The 13,767-nt window shown below is 43.7% G+C and overlaps 1 protein-coding gene across 19 annotated transcripts in view; it reads right to left on the reverse strand.

The window, feature by feature from the left end:
- Positions 1-13,767, reverse strand: part of epb41l2 (erythrocyte membrane protein band 4.1 like 2) — a 103,651-nt gene that overhangs the window by 21,694 nt on the left and 68,190 nt on the right. For all 19 annotated transcript variants that reach the window (XM_082147880.1, XM_082147876.1, XM_082147879.1 and 16 more), the window contains exons 10-13: positions 13,121-13,273; positions 12,938-13,035; positions 9,400-9,572; positions 3,035-3,138 (exon numbers count right to left, since the gene is read on the reverse strand). In XM_082147880.1, coding sequence (XP_082004006.1) covers positions 3,035-3,138; positions 9,400-9,572; positions 12,938-13,035; positions 13,121-13,273 — 528 coding nt within the window. The remainder of the gene's footprint in view (positions 1-3,034; positions 3,139-9,399; positions 9,573-12,937; positions 13,036-13,120; positions 13,274-13,767) is intronic.

The following is a 13,767-nucleotide window of genomic DNA, read 5'->3' on the forward strand; positions in this document are numbered from 1 at the left end:
AGCTACCGGGCGGGGGAAGGAGGAGGCGGCGGCGGCAAACAGCAACAATGCACACGGTAGCATCTTATAGTGCCGATCTGTCAAGTTTTGGTAGAAAAATCAATGGCTTTAGGGAATTCTGGGAGGTTATAAGTCGTCAGGATTCGATTCTTTAGGTTGGGAACCACATTCGAGTCCGTTTGGCTCTGGTTCATACGGACTCCAGCACAGCGGGACAGAGAGAAGAGCTACAGGGAGGGAGAAGGTAGCAGACGGTAGCAGACATGTGCCTCAAGTGCCGATCTGTCAAGTTTTGGTAGTAAAATCAATGGCTTTAGGGAATTCTGGGAGGTCATAAGTCATCAGGATTCGATTCTTTAGGTTGGGAACCACATTCGAGTCCGTTTGGCTCTGGTTCATACGGACTCCAGCACAGTGGGACAGAGAGAAGAGCTACAGGACGAGGGGGAAACAGCAACAAAATGCACACGGTAGCATTTCAGGAGGAAGGCAGACATGAGAAAGGAACGGGGGAGGTTAGGGGTCGGTTTAGGCGGCGGGGTCACACTGCATTTCCTCTGAAGAGGTGGTCTGAGCCATGGCCTCCGCCGGCCTGAAGTGAGCCAGCGCTTTGGGCTCCAGGTAGCAGAGGGACATGGCCAGAGGCAGCGCCAGCAGCAGAGACAGCACCAGCGACTGGCAGGCGGAGAGGAAGACGGCGAAGATGAGGAGGAAGGAGGGCAGGAGGGCAGGGGACGAGAGGGCCAGGTCCTCCGGAAGACCCTCACAGAGCCGGAGCAGGGACACACCCAGCCGGGGCGGGGGGTCCTCGGACCCCGACACACACTCCACGGGCGAGGACGACAGGGCTTTAGATGAAGCCTCTCCGTCTAAAGAGACACCGCTGGAGCCTTCGGGCACCCAGGTCAAAGGGTCAGGGTCGGGCTCGAGGTGAAGGTCGGGCTCATCCTCGGAGATGTCGGACAGGACGTCCAGCTCGGAGATGGTGTCGAGTGTGGGTGGGAGTGAGGAGAGGGTGGAGGAGGACGGGGAGAATGGGAACATGAAGAGAGACTGCATGGGTGCACGGACATGAAACGGGAATGTGCGTGGTGAAAAAAAGAGCAAGAACACATGGTGGAATGCGCAGGGAAAGAGAAAGGGAGAGAGAAACACAACATTAGTCAGTGAGCCGAGTCGAGGTCAGGTCAGCAGTGACTGGGTGTGAGGGACGACACATTAGGAGAGACTTGGGGTGTGTGTGTGTACGTGTGTGAGGGTAGGCAAGCATTAGACAACATCACAACTAAAGCTGGCAGTGTTGGGGCAGAAGCTCAGGGGAGGAGAGGAGGGCGTTTCACACCAGGCTGAGGAGTTCGCTTCATTTCACGATTCGGTACGGCCTATTGGTTTAAAAGCAATCCGGGCTAACGTGTGAAAGTTATTGGCTATTTATGGTGTTTTGTTTTAGTTTAACGGTTAATATTCAGAATATTATTGATTTAACTGCACTGCCACCATCAGATAACAAGATGTGAACTGAACTGAGCTGGATAATGACACCAACTTTGCAACATTTGCACTGTTTTTTTTAACCGAATTGAATCAACACTGAACAGACTTCTGTAGAGTTGCTTTACAATTATGAACTTGTTTCATAACTGATGCACTTTGCACTGGTACTAAACTCAATCAACATTGAACTGACTTGATTTGAATATAATAATATATAAAAAAAAAACATTGATGAATTTTAAAACATTAATGCTTAAATGTAATAAAGTAATACATAATGATATTTTTTCTGTTAATTATTGTGAAGCTAGTTTGTATACAATCTGTATTGTATAAAGCGCTATATAAATTGTCTCCAAACAACGGCCATTATTGAGCATTTGATGCATACAGTATTTAAGTCGACAAGTGCCGATCTGTGTCAAGTTTTGGTAGTAAAATCAATGGCTTTAGGGAATTCTGGGAGGTTATAAGTCTTCAGGATTCGATTCTTTAGGTTGAGAACCACATTCGAGTCCAGTTCATACGGACTCCAGTACAGTCCAGTCGGTATAAGAGTAATCTGGCTTCACTGCAGAATCTGATTATGTGATTTTCTAAGGTAAGTAGAACATTTGCATCTTATGCTATACATCCGTGGCAGGCTGATGCTTTCGTAGGGTTTTTGCTTGGTAGTCAAGTTTTGGTAGTGAAACCCAATAAGTCATTACCTTGCTACATGGGTAAACTGCTGCCGCTAATGCTCACAGAGGGATTCATGTGGACGGCGTGATCAAGAGGTGAGGGCAGAGAGTGAACTCTGGTTCAGACCGAGTGTGAAAACACCCTGAGAAACACACAGAGGCGTCTGTCGCGACTCAATCAGGGGTGGTCCTACATCATTATAATGAACAGGCCGGTGACGGGACGGGGGGTGGAATGTCTTTCGCCATGGAAACAGGCAATATCTGGCTGGATAACTCGGTTATTGTCACAAAGATGGTTTGTGGGCCGTTAGACAGACAGGATGAAGTTCTCAAAGCACTTCCATCCTCCATTGGTGCTCGTGTAGGGTGTCTGTGAAAGACTCCCTTCATGTGAGAGCTGTAGGTTACGGCAGGAATGCCAGCGCTCCTTCAGGGCTCACGGACCGCATGAATACAGGCCTTTGACGGACAGGGAAATGTCACGTCTGGGAGACGGACAGTCGGGTCAGCTGGGGATAGAGGTCCCTCCGGGTACTGGACTCAGCAGAGTGAGCCGTGTGTGTGTGCGCGCGTTTCCAAACACTAGTGGATCTGAATGTATTAACATTTAACTAGCATGATTCGAGGGTTAGCTTGAGTTATCACAACCAATCAAATCAAACCAGAACCAATATTCTCATTTCAAAATATATGAAATCAATGGGAAAGGGGGACACCTAAAAAACAAACACTCGTTGTTGAAGTACGAGTGTGAAAACATCTGAGATGGGGTAATAAGCAGTTGTTATTGCTCCAGGGCACACGTCCTGTAAGTCTGAGGCCTGTGATGAAGAGCATAAAGAGCTGTTTCTCACCTTCGAGTCCGAGTTGAGCTCCAGGGCTGGTCCGTTCTCCCCAGCGCCGGCGGTCAGAGCAGAGTCCACAGCGTGACTGTAATCGCTCACGTTCACCATAGGAGCTGCCGCCACACACACAACACACACACACACAAACACATACTGTTGGCCCAGTAGTTCATATCTTTACCCACCTTACACACATATGATCATATTTTTAAACAGTGGCGTCTGAGACCACACAGGAAATCTGAGACTTATTTTTTAAACCTGGAAATTAAAGTCTGTAGGATTTGTGAGGAGAAAAAAAAAAAAAAAAGTATAATGAGACTGTGCACTATTTCCAAGTGACTAATCAAATGTCTCAAACTTATGTTACATTTTCAATTCTACTTTTCCCTCAAATTGGTGTGCTGATAATAAACTTGGGTCACACTTGATATTAAGTGTCTTTGACTAGGCACCTAGGTTAAAAAAAACAACTGTCAGGAAGAATATACTTATTGTGTTGATGTTTTATTGTAAAACACTTTGTAATGCTGCTATTGAGGTGGATGCGGGTAAGATGGGTCAGGTTCGGTGGGATGGGTAGGTTTAAGGGTGGGTTAAGGAGTAAAGGAAGAGTCAACAGTGTAATTATAGTACAATTTAAAAACATGTACACAATAACTGCACTGTATAAATTATTGATTTAAATGTATGTACATGGTAGCTAAAGACACTTAATATAAAGGGAGACCGAATTTTGTATTCAAATAAACACTTGGTGGTCTCAGACTTTTGGAATCCACTGTATGCCTAAATATTGATATCTTTCATTAAACATCAGGTGTATTCGAATTCATATACATATTTCATATTCATATTTATTAAAAGCAAATTCATGAACACTTCAGCTGGAACAGGATGGCATATGTTGTATATGTATGTTTTCTCCCTTAGTTTGGTTGGTTTAGGAATATATGAACACAGCAAACGCACCAGAACAATCGCTCTGGGATCGCCTGAACGAGGTGGTCTCGGCCCTGGGGCGGTGAGAAAGCAATCTGACCCAAAGGACCAAATAATAAATAAAAAGTGCTATCATAATTCATAACGGGAGATGTGTTGTATAAAAGCAGGAGTGTGTGATTCTGTGAATCCAGAGAGCTCCTCTTTATCTTAAAGATTTTCTTGTAGTGCTTGTATAATTAGTTTGGGCTGAATTCTGTGGTTGAGAGTGTGTCGGTGTCCTGATGCTCTCCTCAGTCATGCTCGTTTGTTTTTGCAGCTTCAGGACCATCTGAATCAGGGCACTTTTTCCAATGTTCGTTTCATGGCTTTGAAGAGCTTTAAAATTATAAGAGTTGGGGTCACTCATTTTTAGATGCTTCTACCCCAGTTCCATATACTACAAAAAAGCATGATAGTACACAGATAGTACTGATTAAACATAGTATTCTAGCATTTCCTTTCGAACGCAACCTCAGCTGGGACTCTAAAACCCCTGATAGTCCAGTCATTTAAAGCCAAAATGGGGGTCAACCTTGAACAAATTGCAACAGAAGCAAACTCAACGGATTCTGTATCCTCAATATGTCCTGAGTAAGAAAAAAAGCCCAGAAGAATCCCATTAGGGGAAAGTTTCGAAAAAGACCGAAACCGAAAAAAGATGAATACATAGAGGCAGGAAGTGGTACTTTAGAAACCAGCCTTTATTAATGTTTAAGAGATGGGGTTTGGGGCTGGGTCTGTGGGACTGTTTCTGGGGGATGAGTCTGAGGGAAGAACAGGAGACAAGGGTAAGGAGAATACAAAAGACAAAAGTGAATCCCCAGAAACAGTCCCACGGACCCAGACCCCATCTCTTAAACATTAATAAAGGCTGGTTTCTAAAGTACTACTTCCTGACTCTATGTGTTAGTGCTCATGGGTAGCCTAAATGGGCTCCATTCAGACCTTAACATTAAGTATTTTACTGTTATAGTCAACAAGATTCAACAAGACATGTTCACCTGGCGATACCCAATGTTTAGATCTGTTGTGGTATTTATGCAAATTAGCACATACGTAATTAGATTATGCACCGTTTGTCCATGTTAACAAACCATTTAAAAAAACTTGTAATACATTTTTTGTTTGTCTTGATGCAAGTAATCAACTCAGTAATTATCATGGTGATATCTAAAGGTTAACATTTTTACCCTATTCACGTAAGAAAGAGAATGTATAGGCGTATGAATAGGATATATTTGGGTCTTTTTCGAAACTTTCCCCTAATGGGATTCTTCTGGACTTTTTTTCCTTACTCGGGACAAAGGATACAGAATCAGTTGAGTTTGCTTCTGTTGCCTTTTTTCATAAAATGACTGGACTATAAGGCCAAATGCCATTTACATCCAAAGACGCCAATCCACGCAACTCCTACAAAGCAAATTGGATTGGGACCTGGTCTCTGTATGTTGCAGAAAGCCAGAGGAGCACTACACACTTCTGAAAATAGAGTATTTCTCAGTGGCGCTGCTCTCCGTCAGGATGAGGTGAATAATGAATGCGACAGCGTAGAGGAGCAGCACATCAGCATCGGCATGACCTGGTTTGAGCTGTGGGAAAGTAGGCTAATGTGGCCAGTGCTGCTGGGACGTCCATGTCATCATGAGTCTCTCTGTGACGGCAGCAGATCTGGGGCACAGGCAGCGCCTCACGCGTCCACCAGGGGGCGATCGCTGCGTTATTAAAACTAAACGGCCCGTGACAGAGAGGCAGGATTCCCAGCAGCAAGAGGAAAAATGGGGTCATTTTAAAGGAGAGGAGCTGGGAAAGCAGATTCTCTGAAGAGTCGATGCATGCGTGTACGTCCTGCACAGTGATGATGTGTTCTGTGTGTTATGATGGATTATTGAGTGTCAGTCGTATGAGAGATGCATAATTCAGCACGTCTGAGAGCGCCACTGCCGGAGGGCGTTTACACACTGGCCTCTGAACACGGTGAACGCTGGAGGAGACACACCACGGCCATCACTACTCATCCTCAGAGTTGGAGAACACCTCGGATGTTGTGTTCTCCCATCATGCCACAGAAAAGCAGTGCAGTTTTGAATGACAAGAGGGAGAGAAATCGATGACAAAACTTGTTTTGCATGACGAAGACGCATGCAAAGAAAAGTAGTGCTGGGCAACGATTAATCACAAGTTCGTGTTTACATAATATATGCGTGTACTGTGTATAAATATTTTGTATATATAAATACACACACATGCATGTATGTTTAAGAAAAATATGTAATTTAGTATTAAATATTTATATTTCTGTATAATATAAATGATGTATAAATAGATACAGCACACACACATATGTAAACACAAACTTTTATTTTGGACGCGATTAGCTAAAAAATGAAATTATTTATTAAATACATTAAAAATATGATGATGATGATGATGATGATGTGACATCTGCAGTGTCATGAGCTTCATCAGCCTGACGCTGATGGTTTCTGTGCAGGATCAGAGCTCTCTGCCTATAAAACCCTCATTTCCTCTCGCACACACACACACACACACACACACACACACACACTGAGCTCATCTCTCCAGCTCGCTCCACAGACAGGAAACAGATGTTCCTCATTTCCTGTGTCTGCGCAGAGAGCCGGGACAATGTGGCTTCATCCATCCATCCACAACAATACAACACATGATCACCGCTCAGTGGAAAACATATAAACGACAGCGACGGACAAACCGCAGAAAAACAAATCTGGGTTCATTGATGAAATCATGATAAACGAGAGATGAACGAGCGAGCGTAATAAAGCCCCGTTCACACGTGCAGTGAGTTACTGGCCCGACCTCCAGCTGACTCATCTGGTTTAGAGGATGTTCAGAAGAAGCAGTGATGTTGATAAATCACTATAGATATTGAGTGTTTGTGTGTGGTGCATCATGTGACCCTCACTCTCACTCACTTCAGGGACAGCAGGAGAGGCATACACCTGTGTCTGAACTCTACTGCACTGCATCACTGCTCATTTGCATAAAGGCAAACTTTAACGAGCGCTGTCACTCATGTCGCACGGTATTGCATCAGAAACAAAAAAAAGAAGTTTTTTTTTGCGAACTTGGAAAAGATTTGCTTCACGTTTGGATGGAAACCCAGCTAGTGTGAACGTCACTCACCATATGAGCCATAAATACCACAGGGATTCATTTAATAAAGCCACTGTAGACGAACAAAAATGACATTTGTAAATGATTTTCAGCCGTCGTTGAGCCGGGCTCTGGCCACACGTGTTCAGCTGTGTATCTCGTGGGGTCTGTCCACTGACTTCCAGTGTTTTTATACTGAGCTAGTGCAGTTTTCTATCCTCTAAACCCTCACACAAACATCTCAGCATTATTACATGATTTAACACGTTCAGTACGTTCAGTAATCCGTCTTGCTCAGGTGAAGCCCACAATGGAGCCGATTTAAGTTTTTACTATCGAAGTGGGGACATTTGAACCCCAGAATGTGTGTTAATCTTGAGTACACACACACACAGTGCTAGAGCAGACCTCAGATGACTGGCCTCATTTAGCACTGGGAGATTTCCTGCAGATAACGAGTTCATAACCTGGAAGTCCACAAGAGTTCAGTGATAAACACGCTGCTTCTCGCCCGTCACGCTTGTGTTCAGCTCCTCTGATGGAGGGCCGATGAGATTCGGGGCTCTGCCTCAGTGCGTCTGTAAGTGCCGACGCGATAAGACTTCCTGTGTGTGTGTGTGTGTGTGTGTGTGTGTGTGTGTGTGTGTGTGTGTGTGTGAGAGAGGGCAGTGATGGACACCTGAGTGTTCAACATCACATGCTCACAAGCCATTCACACACAAACACAGATAATTTCAACACCTGGCTTTGGCCAAGAGTATTTACAATAGGGACACATTGAATATCAGCAATATTACTGCAATAATTCTGCTGACAATATACAATTAGGGAATATTGTGTATATGATGATAAAGTTTAGCTTATAAAAAGTAAAGCAAAGTCACTCAGCTTTATCAAACGCTGCCGTGTGTGTCTGTGTTTGAGCTCTGTGAAGAGTCTCCCAGGTTTCCACAACCTGTTTTTGCAGCGTTTAGCCAATCACAGACATGCCAGCTGAACGCAATGTCCAATCAGAAGAGCTTAAAGGGATAGTTCACCCAAAAATGAAAATTGCCCCATGATTTACTCACCCTCGGCCATCTGCCGGCTAGTTATTTTACTTTATAAAGTTTTAAAAATTGATTTTTTTCCTAGACAAACGCATGGCTTCGCTTCAGAAGAGCTTCATTAACCCCCGGAGCCGGAGCACTTTAACCCCCAGAGCCGGAGCACTTTAACCCCTGGAGCCGGAGCACTTTAACCCCCGGAGCCGGAGCACTTTAACCCCCGGAGCCGGAGCACTTTACTCATGGATAGATGCACTTTGATGGACTTAAAAACAGAAACCGGCCATTCACTGCCATTATAATGCTGCGTTCACACCAAACGCGAATAGAGTGGCAAATTCGCGTCTAGTTGGACGCTTCAACATTTTGAATCCATCCGAGCGTCCAGAGCGAAACTGACGCACATAAAAAGCAAAAGTTTGAAGTGAAACTGACACTTTTTTCCTCACACAACACTGCCCAAACAAGAACTATGTTCTTATACACTAAAGTATGTTGGTTGTCTTTACATTAGAATAATAATGTTTCATATAATCTAGATTTAGTTATGGAATAAATAGCATTCAATACAAAATGAATGTCTCGTATATTGAAATCAAGTTTTTAATGTGATAAAAAGATTTGATTTCTTGTGCCACACCAAGTTATTGAGGCCAAACATATAAAATAAAATTATAAACTGAAAAGCAGGACTGCCCCCGTTTATCACATCACTTCACCATGTGACAGCAGCAAGCAGGCTCCTGATTGGTTAACGCGGCGCGAACTGACGCCAAAGTTCAGATTTTTCAACTCGGGCTTCAGGCGCGAATTCGCATCAAACGCATGAATGCACAAAAAGCACCAAATAAAATCATTCGCACGAACTGGACGCGCTAAACGCCTCATTCATACCGCAGGACCTCCAGACGCGCGTAAACACGTCTTTACATTGACTTGACATGGAAATCACTCATGCCAGACGCTCTATTCGCGTTTGGTGTGAACGCATCATAAAGCTTGGAAGAGCCAGGATATTTTTTAATATAACTCTGATTGTGTTCGTCTGAAAGAAGAAAGTCATGTACATCTAGGAAGACTTGAGGGAGAGTAAATCATGGGCTAATTTTCATTTTTGGGTGAACTATCCCTTTAAGTTAGTCAGTGGCACATCCACTCATTCAGCACACTTAAACACTATTTGAATATGAGACACATGCAGAGCGTTACCTCCGTCGAGACTGCGCGAGATGCGTTTGCTGGAGGTGCGCTGGAAGTAGGGCGCGGGCCGGTCGATGAGGGAGCTGGCCTGTCGCGTCTGCGCCTGCGTTCGCCCACTGTAGCGGAACTTAGAGCCCAGGGTCAGGAACTTGCTCTTGGTGGGGTTTTCAGGAGACATCAGCCTGTGAACAGAGCAGTGAACAACAGTGCTCAGAGGACACACTACACACACACACACACACACCCCAACAGTGCTCAGAGGACACACTACACACACACACACACCCCAACAGCGCTCAGAGGACACACTACACACACACACACACACACACACACACACACACACACACAGAAAGCGAGCACTCGAGTGGTTGTGTGCAGGGGGCGGGGCGTGTCCGTCATTACAATGAAAATATTTGAAGACTGTTACGATAATTAAGTTTGACAAATAAAAATATGACCTGAAAACATGTCCATGAAAAAAAAACTGCTAGATTATGAACATCAATGTTATGGAAAAAGAAACATCTAGAAGGAACAGCGGCTTGAGGTGAAGCTGAGGAGTAAATGCTCTCCTGTAAACTGAAGCCCGTTCTATGACACACACTTTTAGATTAATAGTCATAAACCCCTAGATACATAACATAAAGGTAATATTACAACTGTGTATATTGAAGCTGCACATATTGCACTTAATTTTTATTTTTCATGATAGAAAGTGATTAGTCATTATTGCACATTTTCGAAGCCATAACGAGAAACAACTTGAGAAGTGAGAAGAAAATAACACCGCTGCATTATTAATATCATCAACGATTTTTGTCTATCAAGGAATATGGCCGCCTCAAATAACCCAATCACAGTCCGTGTCGGACACTCCACCTGAGCTGAAACTGATGAGCGGATGAACGGTGGGAAAACTGCTGCATTCTGCTAGATGGATATTAAACTCAACCAAACGCTTCTTATTTGAGATTGATCAGATATAGACAACATAAAAGTAATCTTACAACTTACATCTGCACAAAAAGACACAAATGCGCACATGAACTTGACTGTGCTAGTCAAAAACTAAAGCACAAAGAATGTACAACATTCTATTACAATAATATCACTATAATGTTCGGGTATGATCGACTGGCGCTGCTCATCTTGCACTAAACTGCATTTCATGATCACAGTGAGTCACTGCAGTGCGCACTCTCAAATCCAGTTTCACTTTATTGTGGCGGTCTGGAAGGCGTGCGGTCTAAAGCTAGGTTTATACTCGCCACGACCGCGCAAAAATGACATCATTGCGGTGTGGGCGGTTACATTCTTTTGTAACAGAGAGCGGCTCCACATCTGAAGATGCACGACTTCGAGCCGAATCTGGCCGAGCACGTCCGTCTCACCGCACCGACACCAGTTTGTATATCTTAAATGAGTTGCTTACATTTACAAAGTGAGCCGCAGACATAAGACATCTTAATAAAAATAAAGGTCCATGTTTTATCAAACATCCACGAAACTTAAAGGGACAATGTGTAGTTTTTTAGGTATTTTATTATCTAAAATCAATATTTTTATTCATAAATATGTCCTCAATGGTGTACAAATACCTCTGCTAATTATCGGACTTATCCTCGTAAACGAAGAATTGATTATCTTTATATACATGGGACGGGTAGGTCCACGGAGGCTTCCATGTAGTTCCGCCATCTTGAAAAACTATAATAGCAGAGAGGGACAAAAAGTACTAGGCCAAGGCGTTTCCACAACGCGTTTTTGTTCAGAACCAGCGTCACGTGACTGAAGCCAGCAGAAGCGGAGGCGCAGAGCAGAGAGAGGCGCTTGTCACGGCCCCGGCCAGTTTAAAAGGCTGCACTGCACGGTTATTTATAATGGAGGAGGACCATACATATGCTGAGTCACAGGATAAGGAGTCCTCGTTGTCGAAAAAGTCCAAAATAGACCGTAAAAGGAAATGTGAACGGAGATTACAAAAAACAAGGGTTAATGTCAGGATAGCTAATGCAGGAGAAAGCTTTCAAAAGAGACCCTGAAGTTGCCTGCTTTCTTCTCGACAGGTAAGTCAATGTTACGCTCTTAATTACAAGCTTTTTTTCATTGCTTGGTTGTGTACTTTATTATACAGACAGTAGAACATTTATAGTTAAAAGTTAAACAGGCTCTTTGATGAATAGCAGCTATTGAGTAAAGTAGAGAAGGCCCTAAAAACAAGGTTGTAAGTTTTGTTTGTTCAAAACTGTGACATTCGTTTGTTCGTTGTGTCAAGTTGCAGTTTATTTGAAATAACAAACCAGTTCACCCGAAGGAAAACTCCATGAAGTGCTATTATAAGACATCCTGTCATAGCTTTTTGGTACAGAACGGCTACCGTAGATGCAACACGCATTTGAAAAAGCGAGGCGCTGGAGAGCTATTTCGCCGCTAGATGGGAGAAAATCCTACACAATGTCCCTTTAATGAAATGTTTAGTGAAATATTTAAGAGATGGTTAATTTAGCTGTATAGCCTACATACATGTTTTTATACCCACATCATTTGTTCTAATGTCACAAGTAATAATCTCAGGGTTTACTGGATTTACACGATTCTTTCTGTAGTGTGGTATTGGTGGAGATGTACTGAAATAAACATGTCACGTGTGTAGCTTTCTTCTTCTCACCGCTGATTCCTGATGGTTAGAGGACAATTATTCGAGTCGCCCCCTGTCGTTTCACAGAATAGTACAGCGGCGAGTCGTCTGTTTGTGGAGGTGTCTGCGCAGTCTGTGGAGACTAGCACTGCAGAGCCAGGCCAAAGTATAAACAAGGCTTAACGCTAACCAATCAGACCTCAGGATCCGCCCCCAATGCCGCAATAACCAATTAGAAAAAGAGATGAATTTTTTTTGGGCGATCATCGTTTTCACGATGGATGGTCGCTGTCATGTACGAGTACTCGTGCGATCTATTGCTGACATTAAACCACAAAAGTAAGTCATCTGATGCAGGGCTCTATGACAGCCGGTGGTAAAAACAGAAGGAAAGGAGGAAGGTTGAGCTGAGATAATCCACATCATGAGTTCCGAGAGTGTGATGTGATGGTGTGTGTGTGTCTGAGCCAAACGCAGAGGAAACACAAGACTCTTACAACACAAGCACAACAGCGAGGTCTTCAGCCGATCGCCCTCCTCTCTCTCTCTCTCTCTCCACCCGAGCCTGTCTGATCTGAACGCTCCCATACATTACGCATTAAAGGACATGCATATAAAAACTTTTCTTTTGGCATATTCAAAGCCCTTTATGGTTTAATACAAGCAAGGAGGAAATTCTACTAAATCTAGGATTATTGAATACACACGTGAAGGGAGATCACCTAAGATGCATAAAACTCCATTTAAACATGTAGTTATGATACTGGATATTTATAATCTTGATAACTCCAGAAGTCCAGTCCCCTTCTCACACACACAGACACACACAGGCCCTCAACACCTGAAGCCTCTCAACTCATCGAAACATACTGTAGCATGGGGTGATAAAGGTGTGTGTGTGTTTACCTGAAGAAGGTGTGGTGTTCAACACACACTTTCCAAACTCTTTTGGCAGCCCGATGGTTGGGCAGCTTGAAGCCGACGGTGCTCTCGAACTGCTCCGCCTGAGAGACAATATCAGCATTACAGACACAATGATCATTCCCATCAGTCTCAGACACACTGTGTGTGTGTTCTGCTCAGTCGTACCTCTCCTGGCCTGATCTTGATGTAGAAGTTACTGCGTTTGTAGGAGATCTTGAGGATTTTGGGCCAAGCGAAGCGATTTATCCGCAGACGATCCTTATAGATTAACAAACCGTTTGCACACACTCCCAGCATGATGTCCACTCCCTCAGAGTCCTGGGAAAAGAGAAGACGACCAGTCTTTATCGGCATCACAAACATTTCATATCCACTTTCCAGCACAAGATCTGCTCATTTTCAGGAGCATAAGTGTAACAGTAATAACTCAACCAGAAGAACTAAAGGAAGTACTTGCTAGAACTACATAGGCAGCCACTCACAGCCCTGTACCTTTGAAAAATACTCAGCTAAATACACAATACACCTTTTACATTTACATTTATTCATTTAGCTGACGCTTCTATCCAAAGCGACTTACAATTGCTATATATGTCAGAGGTCGCACGCCTCTGGAGCAACCTTTTAGTGCTTAATCCTGTTCTGTACACCTACAATTCAGTCATTTACGGTTCTGACAACCACATAAAAAAAATTATGTGCAGTGTGTGTACTGAACCGAACTGAACAATTAGTTGAGAGTACAAAGAGAGATATGAGAGATGACAGACGAGAGATTCTAGTTCCTGTCTCTATGAAGCCCCTCCTCCTGA

The sequence above is a fragment of the Leuciscus leuciscus genome (assembly GCF_965113295.1).
Source record: "Leuciscus leuciscus genome assembly, chromosome: 19".
In the NCBI taxonomy this organism is placed as follows: Eukaryota; Metazoa; Chordata; class Actinopteri; order Cypriniformes; family Leuciscidae; genus Leuciscus; species Leuciscus leuciscus.